The sequence below is a fragment of the Paracoccidioides brasiliensis genome (assembly GCF_000150735.1).
Source record: "Paracoccidioides brasiliensis Pb18 unplaced genomic scaffold supercont2.2, whole genome shotgun sequence".
NCBI lineage: Eukaryota > Fungi > Ascomycota > Eurotiomycetes > Onygenales > Ajellomycetaceae > Paracoccidioides > Paracoccidioides brasiliensis.
The window spans coordinates 810,756-829,394 of record NW_011371359.1 but is presented as its reverse complement, the minus strand read 5'-3'; the positions used below and the strand labels follow the sequence as shown (position 1 = coordinate 829,394).

The following is an 18,639-nucleotide window of genomic DNA, read 5'->3' as shown; positions in this document are numbered from 1 at the left end:
AGCGGCGTGTTGTGCAATCTGGTGTCAATTCAACGTTTCAAGGCCAGTCAGGCAGCAAGAAGCGTGCAAGGACCCTTCAATGGCCTGGCCGTGGACCTTGGGGTGGCGCAGTTGGTAAGCTTCGGTGGGCCAGTTTCTCCACTTGCGCAATTTGAACCACTCACGCTCAAGTGAAGGAGCAGAAACAACAAACAAGGAGACAAACAGGCCTACAGACAGAACACAACCACAGACTCACAGGCAGACATGGGCAGACACAGGCAGACACAGGCACGGGCAGACACAGACATGGACAGACACAGACACAGACACAGACACAGACACAGACACAGACACAGACACCACTTTAATATTCTGCCATTATGTTTTCATCACTTACACTGGCCGGAAGAATCAAAAATGGACAATTCCAAATTTAATAATCAATATAAATGAGTCCTCTGTTCCTGCTGAACCTTGAGTTTTGACATTTACCTCCTCTACAGGGTCTCCGGTTTCAGGAAGCCCTTCTTCTTCTCCCTATTATTCACAGGGAATCTTCATTACTTTTACCAAATCCATTATGTGTCTTATCTGGCTTTGCTGAAAATTCTATATACGCCTTTGTTTCACCCATAGTTTTACTAAAACTATGGGATGGATTTGAGGCACTCCATCTCCGGAGAATATCAAGCAGAATCATGGTTTCTTCAGCGCTATTTTAGACCCCAATGGCGTTGGATGAGACAAATATATTCTTCTTTCATGTCATCTTCCATTTTGCTACCTTCCATCCACTTGGCCCCATACCTCCACCCGACTTATTTGTCGGCTTCAAAGATGACCTTCTGCACTTTCATCTTGTCAAACATGTCGTATCCCTCCTCCGCTTGGCTTAATGGCATGATCGTATCTGCCATGAATCTGGACAAATTGGTGGTGTTAGATTTACCCTTCCTCTGAACAGCTAAGTTGGGAAAACAGAGAGGAGGGAAGGACAAATGGAGAATTTTCCTACCCTAGCAAATGCTGCGTCTTCTTAAGCATTTCAAGCGCCTGCGGGAAAATAGAACGTATGGGACACCGTCCCATCTGGATTTTCAGGTTTTTCCCATACGCCTGGTTGCCCGTCCAAGGTATCTATTTGCGTCCAATGTCAGATCAATTTTCCCAAATGATATCATATCATCTTCCACAAAGATAATACAGAGATATACTCGGGTGCCAGCTTACCCCTCCATTATGAACACCCACACTGCTAATGATTCCCCAAGGTCTGAGAAGCTCAAATCCCATCTTCAACGCAGGACTCAATCCAACAACTTCAATCACCACATCTGCACCCCTACCGCTCGTCAACTCCTTAACACGCCTATCCAACCCCTCCCGGTCCGTTTGGAAATTCCACGGTTCCGCGCCCAGCGAGTTGGCAAGCTCGAGCCGTGAGAGAACCGAGTCAACAGCCAGAAGGTTTTTCGGTTTGTACTCTGCGGCGTTTACGAGTGCGCAGAGACCCACCGGCCCACAGCCAATCACCACCACTGTCATCTCTGATAGCTGCTCCTTGGTGAATTGACTGAGGCCGTTGCTGGCTGCGAAATATCCCGTAGGGAAGATGTCGGCCATGAGGACGAGCGCTTTTTCGCTGATACCCTCTGGTGCTTTGAAGACGGTTCCATCGGCGTTAGGGATGCGCACCTAGTTTCCAGATGGGCATTGGTGGCAGACATCCTCGAGTTAATCAACGTGGCCTAACTTTGCAGTGGGTTCCCTTCATTTGGTGTCCTTCTTTGACTGAACAGCGGAGAAAACTTACATATTCCGCCTGAGCGCCATCCAGCATGGCACAGCCAAGTAGCAAGGATTTCTCACAGCGAGATGAAAAGCTATTCTTGCAGTAGAAACATTCTGAGCTGTTTCATTTTTATCTGATTACCAATCAGTAACCCAGCTTCGTTAACATTCTGCCCCGCAATTCTCGCGTCCATGTTGTGTGTCGGTAATTTTTTTAACGACAAAGTGGCCACGTACCAGCTTGTCGTAAACGGGCAGACGATCTTATCCCCAGGCTTCAGAGTCTTCACAGAGCTCCCGATTTCCGCTATTTCACCGGTAAACTCGTGGCCCATGATGAAGCCAGTGCCAGATGGCTGGTGGCCACGGAAAACATGGAGTTCACTAGATTAATACCGGAACATTAGCCGGTTTGATATCCGATGATATGTTTGAATGTTTCTCAGTCAACAAAGTATACACGAAGCATATAGCACAATCAAAACTGCTAACTAACTGGGGAGAACTACGTAGGGTCAAAAGCCTACTCGCAGCAACCATCGACACGGACGAGATGGATCAACCGTAAAAAGAGGGACGAAAACAACGAGCACATATAACATAAAACCCACAGGATGATATGAATACATACCTTCCGCAAAGCGCCGTATACCTGACCTTGACAATGATATCTGTCGGCCCCTGGATCTTGGGAACAGGGCGCTCTTCCACGACAATCTTATGAGGGCCCTTGAAGACTACTGCGCGCATGTTTTCTTTCATAACCATTGCGTATCTGTTATGGTAGATGGATGTATAACAGGAGACTGTATGATATCAACAGAGGAGTGCTAGGAGTGGTCTATTCTGCAGTTCCTCTTCTTTTGTTACAATCGCTCCATTGCAGGTGGGAGAGCGCGTCCCTTATCCGGGTAAGAAATGTACCTCGGACTAACTAGTAACTAACTAACTAGGTTAGCTAGTTAACTAGTTAACAACACCCACGTGACCTTCAATATTTGTCAAGGTAAGCATATTACTCCAACACATGGCACCCCCGATCTCGTGCTCGACGTCTGCATCCATACCTCGCCATCCACTCTCCTTGCTCTCCTTAGTTTGTCTCTGGAACACTCATTATGCAATTCACCATTCCATCAAGTCGTGCAGGAGTAACAGCACCATTCGTCTTATCAAGAACCATGTCGTCTCTTACCTCTGGACAGGGTTCTTACGGGAGCAAAATGGAACTATCGGCTCATCGATGCTCTTGAGGGAGATGGCACGCACAAATCTGTAGCTTTCAAAGCCAAAAGCCTTACCAAAATATGGTGTCCGTGATGCTCCTCAATGGTTCGCTATGTTTGCATGGAGTGTCTGCAAACTCCAAGGCTAACCCTTCTAACCAGGGCTTTCGTCAAAACAGCTGCGCCAAATGATCAACATGCTAAAGAGAACCTGAAACGCGAATGCGAGAACTACCTCCTTATCGCATTGGGCGCGTGCTTCCGGAAGATGTGTGACGCGATCGGCGATCCCACGAATATCAGCAACAGTGATGGTGGCGGCATATCGTATGCCGCTTTCGAATGGCTGGAGACCACACTGGCTGACGTGGAACACCGGCCTGGCAAGCGTAAATACACTATGTCTTAGGCCATTATAAAAGACAGTTTTGAGAAGCTGTACCATTTTGGCGAATGAAGAACTTGTCAATACAGGCAGGAACACCTGGTTTTCAAGGGATGGCATCCGCTAATGAGATCAGATTACAAGGCCGCCAATCCGCCAACATATTGCTCTCTGACATTGACACTAATGATATACCATGAAAGTGGTAGACTTGGGACTCGGTGAATAGGCGTAGATTGGCCGGAAACATGTCTATGCTGACATGTCTGCAGTATTTCAGTCCGGTTCTCGTTGCTCAGCCCAACCATACGCCATGCGCGCCCCTGAACTCTGGCAAGGCCAGCCCTGCACCCAACCCTCGCAGGTTTGGGCACTCGCCGCAATGTTGCTCTGCTGGATGAAGCCCGGGATTTTGGGTACCGGGGGCTGTCCAACACCCATGATTCGTGAGTCATGGTGCATCGCGAAACTCATGCGGCTCTTTCCTAGTTGGACCGTTCCGCCTCTTGATAATGATGTCCGCCAATGCGAATTTTCAATCTTGCCAAAGCTCTCATCGACGATCCTCCACCAGCGCTGGAACAGATTTCTGTTCTGGAGGATGAGTTGCGAAATTGTGCATATGCCGATAGAGTTGATGAACCTGCTTCATTTCATGTTGATTGTCAACCCGGATGAAAGGCCATCTGCTATCCATGTGTTGGCATCGAACGAGTTTCTGGCTCTGGAGAAAGCCGTTGTAAGCACAAAGTAGAGAGCTGAGACTCCTTCCCGGTATAAAAAACTCAATAGACAAACAGTATGTTCCTGTGTCCTGCTGCACATTATCCTTTCTCTTTTCTCCTACCTTTGTTGACACGACGTTGAAGAGAACAATACCTACATAAATCAGGCTCAAGGGAACCCCAGATCTTCTCTGGGCTGAGCCTCGCCACTGGAACTTGGAAGCTTTTTAGAGGATTTGGACGCTACGTCAGAGTCTGATGAAACTGAGTTTCATGGGACTTCCATGGAGATTCAAAGATACAGATTGACACAAGCAATGGAGGCTCTAATAGTAGTTTCAATACTTCTTATCAACGATCTTGTCAAGAACAGCAAATGAGGAGCAATAATGAGTGACAACAGCTGAGGCCTGAACGCAGCAAAATGATATCGCACACACTATCCTTGCTCCTCCGACATCACTTCTAAGCCTACTCCGCCTTGAGTACTATAACTCGATATCGCGAAACAGGGGCCTAATTGGTTCTCTGTTCGCAGGAATCAGCATTGCAATCACACAAAAGGATGCGGGATGTCTGCTCAACGGTCTGCTTGGTTTCATCCTCCTGAACGTGTCCGCCCTTAACCTTGGAGCCACCAGCATCTTTCTCCCTGCACAGAGTAGTGGGCGTTTAGGGTCACCGTCACTCCCATGAGACGTGTTGCTGTTTGGAGTTAGCCGGCCATACAGGAAGAGCTTGAAGTAATGCTTATGAGATGGTGATCTGATCCATGGCGTTTATGTTGTCGTCCGTGAAGAGCTTGCCTCCCTCAAAGGCCGCTTTGGTCTCTGAAAGAGCAAGATTCCTCCTCACTTGCGTATCGGTGGCCCCAGTGAGGCGCTTGAAGCCGGAGCCAGACTCGGTGATGTAGAAGGGGATGCTCTTAGAAAGAGCTTTGTTGAAGACATAGTCGAGAAGTGATCCAGGCATGTTGACTGATATCAAGGTCGAATTGGCACAGAAGATTTTGCAAAACGTCGAAAATAGTAGATGAATGAGAGATTGAGTGGACGAGATAGATTGCTGGAGACTATAAGCACATGAAGGCCCTTTTTGTAGCAGCGTGTACCCGTCCGTTAAGCAGCGCTGATACGTCACCTGCGGCAGAAGCGCATCTGGAGATGGCAACGGCAAACGGCCGCCACTTAAGTCCTGTCGTGCCCGATCCGGTCTGGTCCGGTTCTATGCCGATCGCAGCCAAATTGAGCAGAACAAGCTAGTATCTGCAACTTGGCCAATCAACACAACTACTGACATCCTACGTGATGCGGGGTGTCCTGTCTGGTAGAGTCCGCTCAGCAGCGCAAGTTTCACATTGATTCGCTCTCAATTTTGCACTGACTGAAGCAAGTCCTGCTGCATATTGGATGGTCCTTACACGTGCGGCTTCTTGTCTCCAATTTTGGTATAGAGCGTGATCTTGGCCATGGAGATATTTGGCCGGGACAGGGCTCCGATGATATGGATCTTGTCTCCAGAGGATGTTGTATTTGGGCTGCTTCTGTTGCAAATATATTGGTGTTGGAAGGCCCAGAAAGAGGTTTATCATCTGACCAGTGACAGAATCAGGTCACCACTCCTCTGCTAGAGTTTTTATGCTTGAAGTATTCCAAAATGAATATCATATACATAGGAGTTCAGTGTTGGCTGGACAGATTCTCATCACTCAAATTTACAATTCAGATAAATGCATGGCCTTCCATTACATATTCTCTATTCTCAAATTAGTCAGATATACTGGCAAGACAAGTATACAAGACAACAATGACACAAGAGTTATTTACTGACTTTCATCTACTGAATCTATATTTAGCAACAGCCACAGTTTTTTCTGACATGATGATTTTCTAGAGGACTGTGCTCACTTTCTCATCTGAAAGACTCTTCTTGCAAGTCTGATATTCAACCTCTTCTTGTTTCACTTGAGCTGATTCAGATGAACCTTCACAATGTCATTCTTCAACTGTCATATGAGTGCTCACAGAAGAAATTCAAGATGTCCTTCCCTAGTCTCAATGATGTAGCAGGATAATGGGCGCTGCTTGTGTCTGGCTCGAGATGGTGTGTGAAAGAGTCACTGACTGTGGCATGGGTATCCTTCAAGTGTCTGTCCTCAGAGATGTTATCTGGCAGAGCCCTGGAGGACAGACTGTGATGGTGATGATTCAACCTTCTCCTTGTCAACTGCCAGTGCAGTCAAGACATCCTGTATTCATTAATATAAGCCCTCTACAGGCCCACAGTATCAGGTAAACTTAATTTCACTGGCATTAACCACCTTTGGTTCTTCTGGCTCTGGTTCTGGCTGGGCAGATCCTGTTGGGCGTGACCCTGACTGTGGCTGTGTCGGTGACTTCCCTTCCAGGTCTTGGATTGACATTGCCTCACTGTTCCTTCTCTCACCAGTTTCACTATTGCACTCACACTCAGTGTCATCTCTGAGATGTGATGCTTCTCAATCTTCACTGAGAGGTTCTGTGTCACGTTTTTCATCTGTTCTATCATCCAGATCAATCGGGTTGTCCAGTGACAATCCAGGTTTCTGTCAGCTGAGTGAGGAAGGTGCAGGCGGACAAATCATGACCGAAGTTGGTCCATAGTCAGGGGGGACTTGATTTAGGTGACCTCTGGGGATCATAGAAGCTCACTGTGAAGGATTCTTGTTCAAATACTGATCAGATTTTGAACTGACAACTCAGAGCTGTTGTAGCTAGTTACCTGGAATCTCACATGTCACAGCATGTTCTGGCAGAGAGTGTGTCATTGTCAGTGAAGAGTGGGAATTGCTGCTTGCAATGATGGGATATGAGGTGTGCTTGCTGTGCTCATAGTGCTCTGATATTTGTTGTAGTGACAATTTTGGTCAGGGCAGGTGGCATCTTTCATGTTTATGATGACCTTTTCCTCCTTTCCTTCTGGACCGGATGAAGGAACCTTCTGCCGGAAGTCCAGAAGGCGATTAAAATCATGGAAAAGCCAGCGAAGTGTGCGGGAGGGGAGAAGTTATTTGGTAACTTCCATTTGGGACCATAACAGGTTTTGTTTCTGAACACCATCTACAACCTCTCAACCTCATATTTTAGAGACAGTTGATAGCTTAGATATTATTATAATGCCTCAGAATATATAATAGCTTCATCAGAATTTGGAAATGTATGTATTTCATCTGCTGTGGCTTTAAAAATCGAATAAGAAGTGGACTGAGAAGCGAGAGAGCTTCACATCGCCCAAGAACAGCAGGAAATATGAGGAGTTATGGGATCTCCAAAAAGATTGATCAAAAAGTAAAATAAAAGTGGACTGGTTTGGTAGATGAGAAATTACTCATGGAAGGAAGATAAATGCCTGTTTGTCTCATGGATACATATCCTAGGGGGGAGATTGTGTTCTGCTCGTATCGAAAGAAACAAGACATTTAATTTCTTGCATGTTAAAAGAGACAGAGAATTGGAATGAAATCCAAAAATTCAAAAAAAGGGGGGAAAGGGAAGAAAAGGTAACTGGGATATTCGTGAGCAAACTCCAAAAAGAAACTAATGATAGTAAAAAAGTTGAAAAATTAAAGGGATGGAACGAATCAGTTAAGAGAAATACCCTTTCCCTCTTTTCTTGAATGCTTTCCTGCTGTCAAACGTTAAGAACTTATGCAAGAGGTCAAAGAAGAAGAACAAAAATAACATATATATCTGCGCCAAAGCTAAAGAGTAAAAGCGGTTTAGGGCCAAATCTTTCATTTGTCGAGTAATCAAGACTCGAATGCCGCAGTTCACCTTCCCACGTTTGGAAGAAATTCCCCAAATCCAGACCGATTGACGCCGTTGCATGGATTCTAAAAGTGGATGAACAATACAGAGAGATGAAAAAAAAAAAAAGAAATGAAGATCCAATAACCCGTTTGCCACCATATGTTGTGATGCTGTGTTCAGGTGCAATCGTGAATTCAGGGCTTGGTTTGAGAACATACAAGCGGCACCGACTCCGTACCGCCATGCTGTCAAAGCCGGTTGGTGCTCGGGAATTAGAAAAAGAAAGAAAAAGAAGAAAAGAAAAGAAAAGAAAAGAAAAGGTAAACCGGGAGTCTCCTGCAAGCTTTCCAAGGTTGCTAGTACACCATACAGAGCAGCTCAGCTTCTAGGATGAATTTCCCTTCCTTGTATTTCTCGGTTGTCTCGTAAGCCTTGTCGTATTTCCAGCCAACTGTCTCTTTGCACTGCCGGCACATAATGTCTCGAACGACATGTCGACCAGTCGTCATGTTCCGCTCCACGGCTTCGGCTTGGTTTATGTTGACAACTTTACTGAAGAGGTAGGCTTTGCCATGTTGGCCCCGAAAATTCTGTTTGGGAAGTATCAGGATAGTTAGTTATGAGATGTCACAAGATTAGAGCAGGGGCAATCAATGATCAGATCTCACGAAGCACATAAACAACAGGGCGAACAAAGAACGGGATACTAACTCGACTTATGATATCGTGATAATCAGCTAAGTGCGTTTTGCAAGTCTTGCATCCAAAAATTTTGTTGGAGGAGAGGTAGATATTGTACGTAAGACCCATTGCGTAAAAAGAACTCTAGCCACTGTCGTCTGCCTGCAACAACCAGTATTACGGTCCACGTCAGTTGGTAGAGAAAGGAAGCCTGGAAAGGGTTCTGGATAATGGTCTTAGTCTTCGAGGAGCCTAGTCTGTAAGATTGATAGCAGTAGAAGATGCAGCCTGCAGTTCAAGCGGCTTCAAGCGAGAAAAGTGAAGATTTCAGATTAAAAAGAATAAGTCCAGCTTTTTCTTTCCTTGACAGAGGAGATCGCGTGTTTTGTAGTAGTATAGAAGAGCAGGGGAACGGTGGAGCTCTGGGAAAATAACGATCTCGTCACACCACAGATGTTTCGTCACAGGTGTTCGCCCCAGCAGCCGTTCGGCGTGTGTTCCCCACTGAAGGAAAATGCTCTCGGCTACTATCACCCAGAGTTTAGAATCAGGGAGCACTGCCTGTCCGTGTCTTGTTTTAGCCGCGAGAAGCCGAAGAACACCTGGAGGCTGCCTGGAGGCTTGGGGTTGGAGTCACTGCTCCTGCAAGTAGAAAAAATCAAATATTACAGAGATATGAATGAGTGAGGTAACGATCCGTTCTGCGGGTTGTTGAGGAAGATATCGAGATACGCTGGGAGCCTGCCAATCGATGGAGACAAGATGGTTGAGGTCTTGTAGGAAGTAGTTATGGTGTGGTTAATCAGAAGATTGCAACTACAGGCCGCATTTATTCCAAACTCCTTGCTTGACAAACGGGCCCAGAAGACGAGAGAGCATGTAGAATACGTGTTTTCGGAAGGATCTGTAGATGTTGAAAGCTTGGTGTAGCTGGTTGACGGCCAAAGGATGTTAAGCAAAAGAGTGGACAAGGAGAATGAGCGAGAAGTGGAAGAAAGGGAAAGACTTTGGGGTGGGGGGTGGTGATGACATTGGAGGGTACAGTACCGTACTTGTGTACTTGTGAACTAAGCCCCAAATGGGTCCCGAGTCCTGCTGCTGCTGCTGTGATTACCGTATCAGTACGGTACCAGGTCACATTGCCATGCATCGCCTTGGCAGGTGCCCAGGTTTGTTTGCCTTGGTGATTAATAACTAACAATAGTTTAACTAACTATGGTTAGTTATCCCCAGTGATATATGTCACTTGGATCCAGCCCAATCAGATGGTTCCGGGAGGGCATTTATAAGCTAATTATTGGCTGGCTGGCTGGCTGCAAGGTTAGACTTCTTACCCCGGCAAATCAGCTGCTCCCTTCAAGATATTAAGTAGCTTATCTCCGTACACATTCCACAGTACAAATCAACTGCAATCCAAACGGATGATAGATTCAGCTAAACTCACACAGAGTACAACATCTCTGCTATTTTCGCAATGAAAGAAAGGTGTCCCATTTGTTCATCCTTTATAAGTTTTTCAAGGAGTATTATTTCTGGCACCTCGCTAGGACATATGAGCAACAACTTTTTGAGCCAGAGAACACTCCGTATAGAACAAATAAGCTGATCCGCGCCATGAATAGTCATTATAGTTCTCTCCGTGGTAGGCAGAAATCCATTCGGCTTCCTGTTCTCTTTTACATTGCCTGAGGGAAACGGTCCCAAAAGCAAAAATGTCGATGACATCATAAACAACTAGCGTAATTCCCCACCGAGCAAACATGAGATCTTGCCAAAGACATCTTCTTGGCATCGCTGCCCTTCTATGTCATAGAACTATCTCTCTGCAGCGCTGCCACTACTCCTTTAAGGATATTCATATTACCCTGCCTTTATACGAGATGATGAGATGATCATCCCTGTGAAAGACATTGTCACTTCCTTGATCAGATAGAATGGCATCTTAGCAGATTTATAAAGAAGAGACTGATAGAGGTTCTATATAGATAGCTATCTGATCTGCTGTTTAGAAAGTCAGTGATTCATTTTCAATATATTAGAGTTACTGAAAAGCGTATACAAATCTCTATCTAACCATTCATATTCTCAATTACTTAGATGCTTCTTTAGTTTCTAGAGTATAAGCTTATCTGCTTTCATATCTAGTCAAGTCTTCTCATTTAGGTTCTTATCAATCAATCTATGTGATGATAGCACTGTTGACTTCTCATCTCAGTGTCATCTTCTTACAACAGACTCAATGACCAAACTGCACAAGGTAAATTTACATATAAATTCACAAAGATTGACTTGAACTGAAGAGAATAATATTGTTGAATGAATTTTAAATCATAAAAAATATAATAACTGAGCATGAAATTCAATTTGAAAATATCTATAACTTTGATAAATTAACTTAATAATGAGACTCTATACAACTATCAAGATTATTATTAATAATAAGTATTAGCTAAGCAAGCTTTTATAATTTAAAAATTTAAAATAAATAATGATTGTTAGTTAATATGTTAGACTAAATTTTACTTTTATATACAATTCTTTAATATCAAAATCTAACTATAGAAAAGTTAATTAAAAAGATTTATAAATACTTGAAAACTTGATGATATTAACTTTAATAATTAAACAATAGATAAAATAAAAAATTATAATAATTTATTAAATAATTTATTTTAATTATAAATTTTTATAAAATTAATATATAATTATTTTTTATTTTAAATAAATATAATATTTATTTTATTATTATATTTTATAATTTTAAAATATATAAAAATCTAACAAATAACTAATAAATTTATTTTAAATTTAATAATACTATAATTAAAAATTTTTAAGAAATTTAATTTAAAATAATTTTATTTAAATTTGATTAAAATATTAATAATATTATTTATAAATAATCTATATAAATAATTTATATGTAAAATTGAATTTTTTATTTAATAAAATATTTTAAAACTTTGTATAAATATAAAATAAAATAAAATAAAGTGAAATATTATATATATAAAAACTAAAATTTTAATATATTAAAAATTAAAAAAAATTAAAAAAAAATTATTAAAAAATTTAAAATTAATTTTAAAAGTATATAATTTTTAAATATAATAAGTATAATATTATAAAATATACTATATATTTATATTATCAATATGCTAAAAATAATTTATAATGTAATTAGCTTAGTATTTTATATAATTATGAAATTTAAAAGTGAATTAAAAATATAGATTATAGTTAAATGAACCAAATAAATAATGTAGCTAAATAAATGATAAATTACATTAACTATTCTATCATGCAGTAAGTCCTGAATAGTGAATATGAACACTATTAAATGCTCACCCATCTCAAAATCTTCGATCTCAACCAATATATGAAAAGTAGTCATATAGACTTAGCTGTTTTCTACACTACATGGCTAGAGTCATTATCTGAGGGAATAATCGTATCAAATAATCGATGGGATGTGGACTCGAAAGACCTAGCATCCTAGGGAACTCACAATTAGAAGACACGAAAATAAGCTCATACACATGTATTAGTCAAACGTACTCACTCATGTCGTTGGAACATCAGCGCGATTGAAACCTTGGTTAGTCGTCCGTAAATTAGACAATGGCTGCATCGAAGGCACATAGACATGGCAGATAGCCATGAAGAGAGTATAAAGTCCAAGTCGGGCAGAACAACAAGCAACTAACTAAGCAGTTACTGCCTTTGCACATAATCAAGTCTCGAGACCGAATTGCGCAAGGGGTATTGGGTGTAGGCACAACATGAAAATGGAAATCTTAACACATTCCTCCCAAGAATCTAAGATACCTATTATTAGCCACTCATTGCCTCATTGCCTCACCGCTGAGCAAGCCTGCGGCAATTCGCCTCCCAAAAGTTCCTGCATTCCGTATGCCCCCAAAGCTCAATCCACCACTCCCCAAAATTGTCATATACAATCCCATCAATCTTGGGAATCCTCTCATCTCGCTTCAGCCCACACAATCCACAGGCATGCGACGCTTTCAAAGCGCCGTCTTCCTCCATCGTGCCCGTCCTCACCTGAACATTGTCTGGTAACATAGGCACTGCGCGTCCACCGGCTGCCAAAATGACAGAGTTCAGATGACTGCTTCGTTTCCGCCATGCTGCATAAACCTCCACGGCTTCTTTCTCTTCCTTGATGTTCTCGCTTTTGTTCACACTGGTCAGCTTCATTCCTCCCACCTTTCCTGAGCGCGCAGGCCCGATTTTGGTGCTCTGGCTTAATACCGAGTCTCGTTTCCAACGAAGCGTACGTCCGGCAAGAACCCGTGCCATAACTTTCAAATCACTCTCTAGGGAAGAGGCTAAACTTGAATCTTGTGATTCGAGCTGTTTGGTTTTGACGGTTCTTTGGTAATATTCTTCTAGTAACAGAGGAAATAGAGGAAGAAGGATTGATGGAGGTGGGATATTCATAGGCCGATGTTGATATCCGCTAGATTTTGTGGCGCGAATCGGCACGGTACTCAAGGGACTCTGCATAGATAATGGGTTTTTTGATTCTGGTTTTATGGCCTCGACTAGGTTAGTCTGAGCCTTGGATTGTTCCAGAGAGGTTGTAGCAGCAGTATTTTCAGGCCAGGCCGCATCTGTGAAATCTCCCCAGTCAACATCATCATCTAAGGGGTCTGATTTCGATGGGACAGTGATATTACGGACACTCGGTTCGAAACTTGTCCACTCGGCATCCCAGGACTTCATGTCAGACGCCGCCGCCTCATCAATTGCACCCTGGTTATGGACCTTAACATCGGCAGGTCGATCAACCAATGTCTGCTGTTGAAATTTTGTAGTCGTACTTTTAATGATATTGAAAGGGGCATTTGAGTCATTCTTGTTGCTAATATCCCAGTCCAGGATGTCAACATTATTATTGTCAAGAGATGGCTTTGCTGACTCAAACTCCCCCCAATCATCCGTACCGTCATCGCTTGCAACATCTTCTGTAGATGCATCAAATAGCACATCCGTGCCCCCTTCGTCCCGCCAGAGAGAATTATCTGAGCGAAATGGTTCTATCTGAGCTGATTTTAGACCTGGCACGGGCGTATGAGATCGAGAAACCTGTTCACCATCACGCCTGCTTAAGATGCGGGCTTCTTGAGAGGTAGATAAGCAGGAACCCCAAGGTCCTCCTGTATCGGTATCTACGTCCAAAAGGCGCTCAGCTCCAGCATTCTCGGGACACGGCCTCTGAGATGGCCGAATTTGTTGCACAGTGTCGTTCGGCTCACCGAACGCAGCCAGGAGATCGGCCGACATGGTAGACAAGTCAAGGACGAGCTTAACCTCGAAATCAGGCGCGGTTCAGTATCGGGAAGTTTTAAATATGATGATGCCACGATATGGTGGCAACATGCAGGTTAATTTTCACCAACCTCATCATTGGCGGCGGAACAAATTCAATTAGAAATGCTATTCAAAATATTGAACTTCTTATTGATGGTTCCATGAAGACGTTGAATTCACTCTTTTTGTATTTTTCAAGACAAGTTGGAAGAAGAGACATTTTAAGATTTGGCGGGTTCAAGGGGCAATTCGTCGCGAAGTCACGGGTTTTTGGGATCTTAAATTAACCTCGCCAAGAGCCATCACCCAGCAACAAACATTGATGCTCAACAAGCCTGCTTAACAAGAGAGCAGGACACATAATTCAACGATGCGATGAAAGCTGTGGATGAAGCTCGGTAAGATACCTGTCATCCTTCCATTTCTCTTCCTTTTGAGTTAACCAGCGTCGCAGAAAACGGTGGGATTCCCTCTTCAACGCTAATTCTTCGTTGGCCGAGCTTAAGCAATCATCGAGAAACAAAGATGGCAGTAATCCGTGTGAAGATGGATTAAGATCGGTGTGTTGGAAGGTTAGCTTTGCTTCCAAAGTCGACAGACTGCATGATCTACCATAGGTCGGAAATCTGAACAGTGGCCAGGCGTTTCTCCTCCACCAAACCGTCGATACCTCTTCATGGCCCGGAAAGATATCTGATTCGAGAGCAGCATATCTGTCCCTGCGAGAACACTTCCTAAAATACATTAACCATCCAAATGACCTGCCGTCTACAGCAGACCCATTGGCGGAGGATGATGAGGTGTGATTTCGGCTTTTAGACCGTTCATACATATGTATATGCTGGAGCTTTTGCCTAACTTGGTTATTTCAACAGTCTCCGTGGCAATCCCTGCGACGAGATGAGGCGATACGGGCGGAAATACACCAGGATGTGGAGAGGTGCATGCAAGAGAACTATTTCTTTCGAGAACCCACGACAAAAGCACGGATGCTGGACATACTGTTCGTATATACAAAATTGAATCCCGACCTTGGCTACCGACAAGGGATGCACGAATTGCTAGCACCTATCTTGTGGGTTTTAGAACATGATGCAATTAACAAGGAGTTAATACAAACCACAACCCCTCCTGCTGATGACGGAGACATAATGCTCCAAGTCCTTGATTCGGATTATGTTGAACACGATGCCTTCACTATTTTCTGCGCCATCATGCAGACGGCAAAACTGTTTTACGAACAAGAGCCGAAAAGGTTCCCTGGGGGTCAATCAGATGTCTCACCCATCGTTGCCCGGAGCCGGTATATACATCAGGTTGTGCTCAGGGTGGTTGATCTGGAGTTGGCAAATCATTTGCAGAGCACGGATATTCTTCCACAGATATTTTTAACGTAAGTATCGGGGACAACTTAAAGTCTAGGGGTGCATATTAATCTTAATCGTATAGCCGCTGGATCCGCCTGTTATTCGGGCGGGAATTCCCATTCAAAGAAGTACTTAGTATTTGGGATATGTTATTTGCTGAAAACATGCGAATTGAGCTCATAGATGCAATATGCGTCGCGATGCTCCTACGGATCAGGTGGCAATGTAAGCGTTTACTTCAAAATTTAGTTGATGTTCACGGCTGATATCTCGATTAGTACTCGACGCGGATTACTCTTCCTCCCTACGATTGCTACTCCAATATCCGTCGCCAATGCCCTATAAACCAATAACATTTGTGGAAGATGCTCTCTTTCTTGAGCAAAACCAAGACTGCGAAGGCGCAACATTACTTATACAGAAGTATTCCGGCAAAACACCTGATCCAAACAAGCAATGGAAGCCACGAAGCTCTTTGACAGTCCCGCTATTCACTCCTCGCAGGAAGAAGTCCACAAGCCGAGAGAGGGGTCCGGTGTCCAGCGGTAGTACGTCTCCGAGCGTTTCTTCCGTACGAATTCACCAACGCCGTCTTGATTCCTTATTCCAGGACGTGTCGGAAGGGCTCCATCGCCGGACAGAGGGATGGGGCGTCACCAATGCTGTCCGAGGCGCGATGGTCGAAGCTAGACGGAATATACAAAGCATCCAATCCAGCGCAAGCACACCACAGCTCCTGCAGACTGAAAGCTCGAGCCGTGAATCAACCGACTCGCCACCCATGAACTTTGCGACGGAGCGTGAATTGAATGACAGGATTTCTGCTCTTGAGATCCGGAACCAGGCGTTAGCTAGAATGCTAGGCAACGCCATCAACGAGCTGCGCATTCAACAGGAAGACCCAAGCAAATCTACAACGGAAGCCATGGATCTTGCTCTGGCAAAAATACAATTTGTCCAGGTATACCTGGAAGACCCCACAATTCCCATTCCTGAAGAGACAAAGCCAACCACGTGGGCGGCAGTGAGCGCCCATTCAAGCGAGCCTGTTTTAGGAGAGCATGTGAAGGTAGCAACAACGGCTTTGGCCAAAAAAGAAAGCAACCCTCCCAACGGTGAGCAGAGGCCAGAAAAGAAATCACCTCTCCATCCTTTTACTGAAACAAGAGTCTCTGAAGTTGAAAATATGTCGAAACCGGTATCTTTTCGATCCCCTCCTACAATGCGTGCGCCACTTTCAGAGTCCTCATTTTCGTGGATGTTGGGTGATGACAAGCTGCGTTCTGGGTTAATCACATCCGTGTTGCCTCCTCCGGAGCAGAACCGCAATTCGGCCACGCTCTTCGGCGACGCTCGGGGTGATGGGAAGAAGAACGTGACTGGAGATGAAGAAGAGGGTGTACTCCTTAATCGATTACGCCGGGGGCCAGAAAAGCCCCGATAATGTCTTTTTGTATGAGTCCGGGAGCAGTAGGGTTGCGATACGAAACCAGGTGTTCGATTTTGCGTCCTCGGATCTACGCATTTCCCCTATTTCAACCGTTGATTTTCTATCATCTTCATAAACCTCCTTGTAGCGGGAATTGTCAGAACATCGGTATCACTCACCCCTACCGGATTACCGATTTTGTGACGATTTTCATTAGATATTCCTGTGTTTGATTGTCTTTTAGTTGTTTATGATTAGACATGCCTTATGTTCCCTAATGTCACGTACAGTCTGTAGTTAACTTAATATTTGTATATACTGCCAATAAGTAATGTTATTGACGCTAATCACTAATCCTAGGACGTTAGGAATGGCGTATAGAGCCTGGTAATCTCGCTGCTGTATGTATATAGATGTCAGAACATCAATCACCAAGCATCATTTACAGCAAGAAATCATAGCTATGTCGGTCTCAATAGCGGAATGGCTGACACGACTCCCACTTGGCGCAAAAAATCAACCATGAGGTCAATATCCGGATGGTGATCTGTCGCTGGCGGGTTCCCAGTTTTGGACCTCCATCTGTATCGACTGCATCCTCTCGCGTACACCCGTGCATATCCCGTTCCTCCGATATTTGTCTTTACTGTACGGAGTAGAGCTCAAAACGGTGGTTCAACCAGCATTTAAAATAGAGGTGTGTATGACGGCAGCCTGCATAGGCACCGTCGCTAGTGACAACGGCGCTTGATGATGGCACATGTTGCTTCACCCTTAGTCTCTCTCTTAAGTTTGTATCTCTCCCCATCCCCCCCCCATATGAGATAGACCAAAGGACCCAGCGCGGGGCCGCGGGGGAGGTTCGATCTCTGAATATTAATTATTCCTTATTTCTCTCGAAACTCGGATTGTTGCTTTCTTTTTATCCCTTTTTTTATCACTTTTTTTCGTATTTTTCTTTCGCATTTTTTGCTGCACGTTTTCAGTTCTGCCGTTGTGCAGAGAGCTGTTTAAAACCTCTTTGTTCCCCAGCCTTGGGCAAAAGTGGCGACTAGTTTTAAAATAATTCTTCTCGGAAATCCGCACCAAAAAACAAAGTCATTTGACGGTTGCAGTCAACTGCTTGTTTCTTATTCTCCTACTTAATCCATAGAGATTGGAGATTATTACAGTGTCTCTCCCCTCCCACGTTCTATTCCCCGCCACTGACGGCTGCTCTGTTTTGGTACGATCCACCCAGATGTTGATCCCACCAATATTTGGAAAAAGGATATGGAATGATTCCTTGGTAGCTTCAGACCTTAGTTAATCTTGCTTTCGGGCTATGCCAGATTGCAAAGTCATTATCAAAATCGACCCATCTACCCCACCTCATCATCGAACCTCTCGAGATAAAGACAACCGCGAATAACTTGCTACCGGCCATCCAACTCCTCCAACCGGAACATCGCACGAAACACAGACGGCTGATTCAGGACGGCCTCGTTCAAAGCCAGCGACGCCAGAAATAAATAGGAATTCCGTGGCGGGGTTTTCTCTTGCCGCGAACGCAGTGCGCGTGAAGTACCAACACATGTTTCCTAGGCAGAGCTATCAATAGAGCGGGCGGCCCAGATTTACCACGCCTAGCGTGGGTTTTTGTTTTAACTCCCAAAAGCGTTTGTCGATGGTCCGGCTGTCGGACATGGGGTCGTCAGGGCCTACATTTGAAGATCATGGTTAGTGCGAGCATGCTCTGTTCTTTTTCCCTGGGACTTGCGGTGCCGCAACATATATATTACATTGCCTCTCGAAAATCCAACTCTGCACTCTGGTCAGGTTTACGGTGCGGGGGACAACGATAGACCACGGGAAGAATAACGGTCATGAATAAGGAGATAGGGACACATACATCTTATTTCTGGATGTGTGTAGAGCCATCCTCAAGATCC

The 18,639-nt window shown here is 44.1% G+C and overlaps 7 protein-coding genes across 7 annotated transcripts; 2 read left to right on the top strand and 5 right to left on the bottom strand.

Annotated features, from left to right (window-relative positions):
• Positions 1-800: 800 nt before the first annotated feature.
• On the bottom strand, positions 801-2,541 carry PADG_01454 (uncharacterized protein; the record flags this gene model as incomplete). Its single annotated transcript, XM_010758615.1, has 6 exons — positions 801-903; positions 998-1,119; positions 1,213-1,677; positions 1,796-1,892; positions 2,011-2,157; positions 2,405-2,541. The coding sequence occupies 6 exons, from the start codon at positions 2,539-2,541 to the stop codon at positions 801-803; spliced, it is 1,071 nt and encodes a 356-aa protein (XP_010756917.1).
• Positions 2,542-2,800: 259 nt separating this feature from the next.
• On the top strand, positions 2,801-4,805 carry PADG_11263 (uncharacterized protein; the record flags this gene model as incomplete). Its single annotated transcript, XM_010759525.1, has 4 exons — positions 2,801-3,048; positions 3,162-3,388; positions 3,657-4,123; positions 4,530-4,805. 4 exons carry the CDS (start codon positions 2,801-2,803, stop codon positions 4,803-4,805), a joined length of 1,218 nt encoding a protein of 405 aa, XP_010757827.1.
• A 54-nt stretch (positions 4,806-4,859) lies between these two features.
• On the bottom strand, positions 4,860-5,700 carry PADG_11262 (uncharacterized protein; the record flags this gene model as incomplete). Its single annotated transcript, XM_010759524.1, has 2 exons — positions 4,860-5,322; positions 5,414-5,700. The coding sequence occupies 2 exons, from the start codon at positions 5,698-5,700 to the stop codon at positions 4,860-4,862; spliced, it is 750 nt and encodes a 249-aa protein (XP_010757826.1).
• A 573-nt stretch (positions 5,701-6,273) lies between these two features.
• Positions 6,274-6,531, bottom strand: PADG_11261 (uncharacterized protein; the record flags this gene model as incomplete). The annotated part of the gene is made up of 2 exons (XM_010759523.1): positions 6,274-6,357; positions 6,427-6,531. 2 exons carry the CDS (start codon positions 6,529-6,531, stop codon positions 6,274-6,276), a joined length of 189 nt encoding a protein of 62 aa, XP_010757825.1.
• A 1,722-nt stretch (positions 6,532-8,253) lies between these two features.
• PADG_01452 (uncharacterized protein) lies at positions 8,254-8,707 on the bottom strand (the record flags this gene model as incomplete). The annotated part of the gene is made up of 2 exons (XM_010759158.1): positions 8,254-8,487; positions 8,609-8,707. The coding sequence occupies 2 exons, from the start codon at positions 8,705-8,707 to the stop codon at positions 8,254-8,256; spliced, it is 333 nt and encodes a 110-aa protein (XP_010757460.1).
• Positions 8,708-12,436: 3,729 nt separating this feature from the next.
• Positions 12,437-13,885, bottom strand: PADG_01451 (uncharacterized protein; the record flags this gene model as incomplete). Its single annotated transcript, XM_010759157.1, has 1 exon — positions 12,437-13,885. One exon carries the CDS (start codon positions 13,883-13,885, stop codon positions 12,437-12,439), a length of 1,449 nt encoding a protein of 482 aa, XP_010757459.1.
• A 402-nt stretch (positions 13,886-14,287) lies between these two features.
• On the top strand, positions 14,288-16,723 carry PADG_01450 (uncharacterized protein; the record flags this gene model as incomplete). The annotated part of the gene is made up of 6 exons (XM_010759156.1): positions 14,288-14,310; positions 14,367-14,472; positions 14,530-14,712; positions 14,788-15,305; positions 15,362-15,504; positions 15,558-16,723. The coding sequence occupies 6 exons, from the start codon at positions 14,288-14,290 to the stop codon at positions 16,721-16,723; spliced, it is 2,139 nt and encodes a 712-aa protein (XP_010757458.1).
• Positions 16,724-18,639: the final 1,916 nt, after the last annotated feature.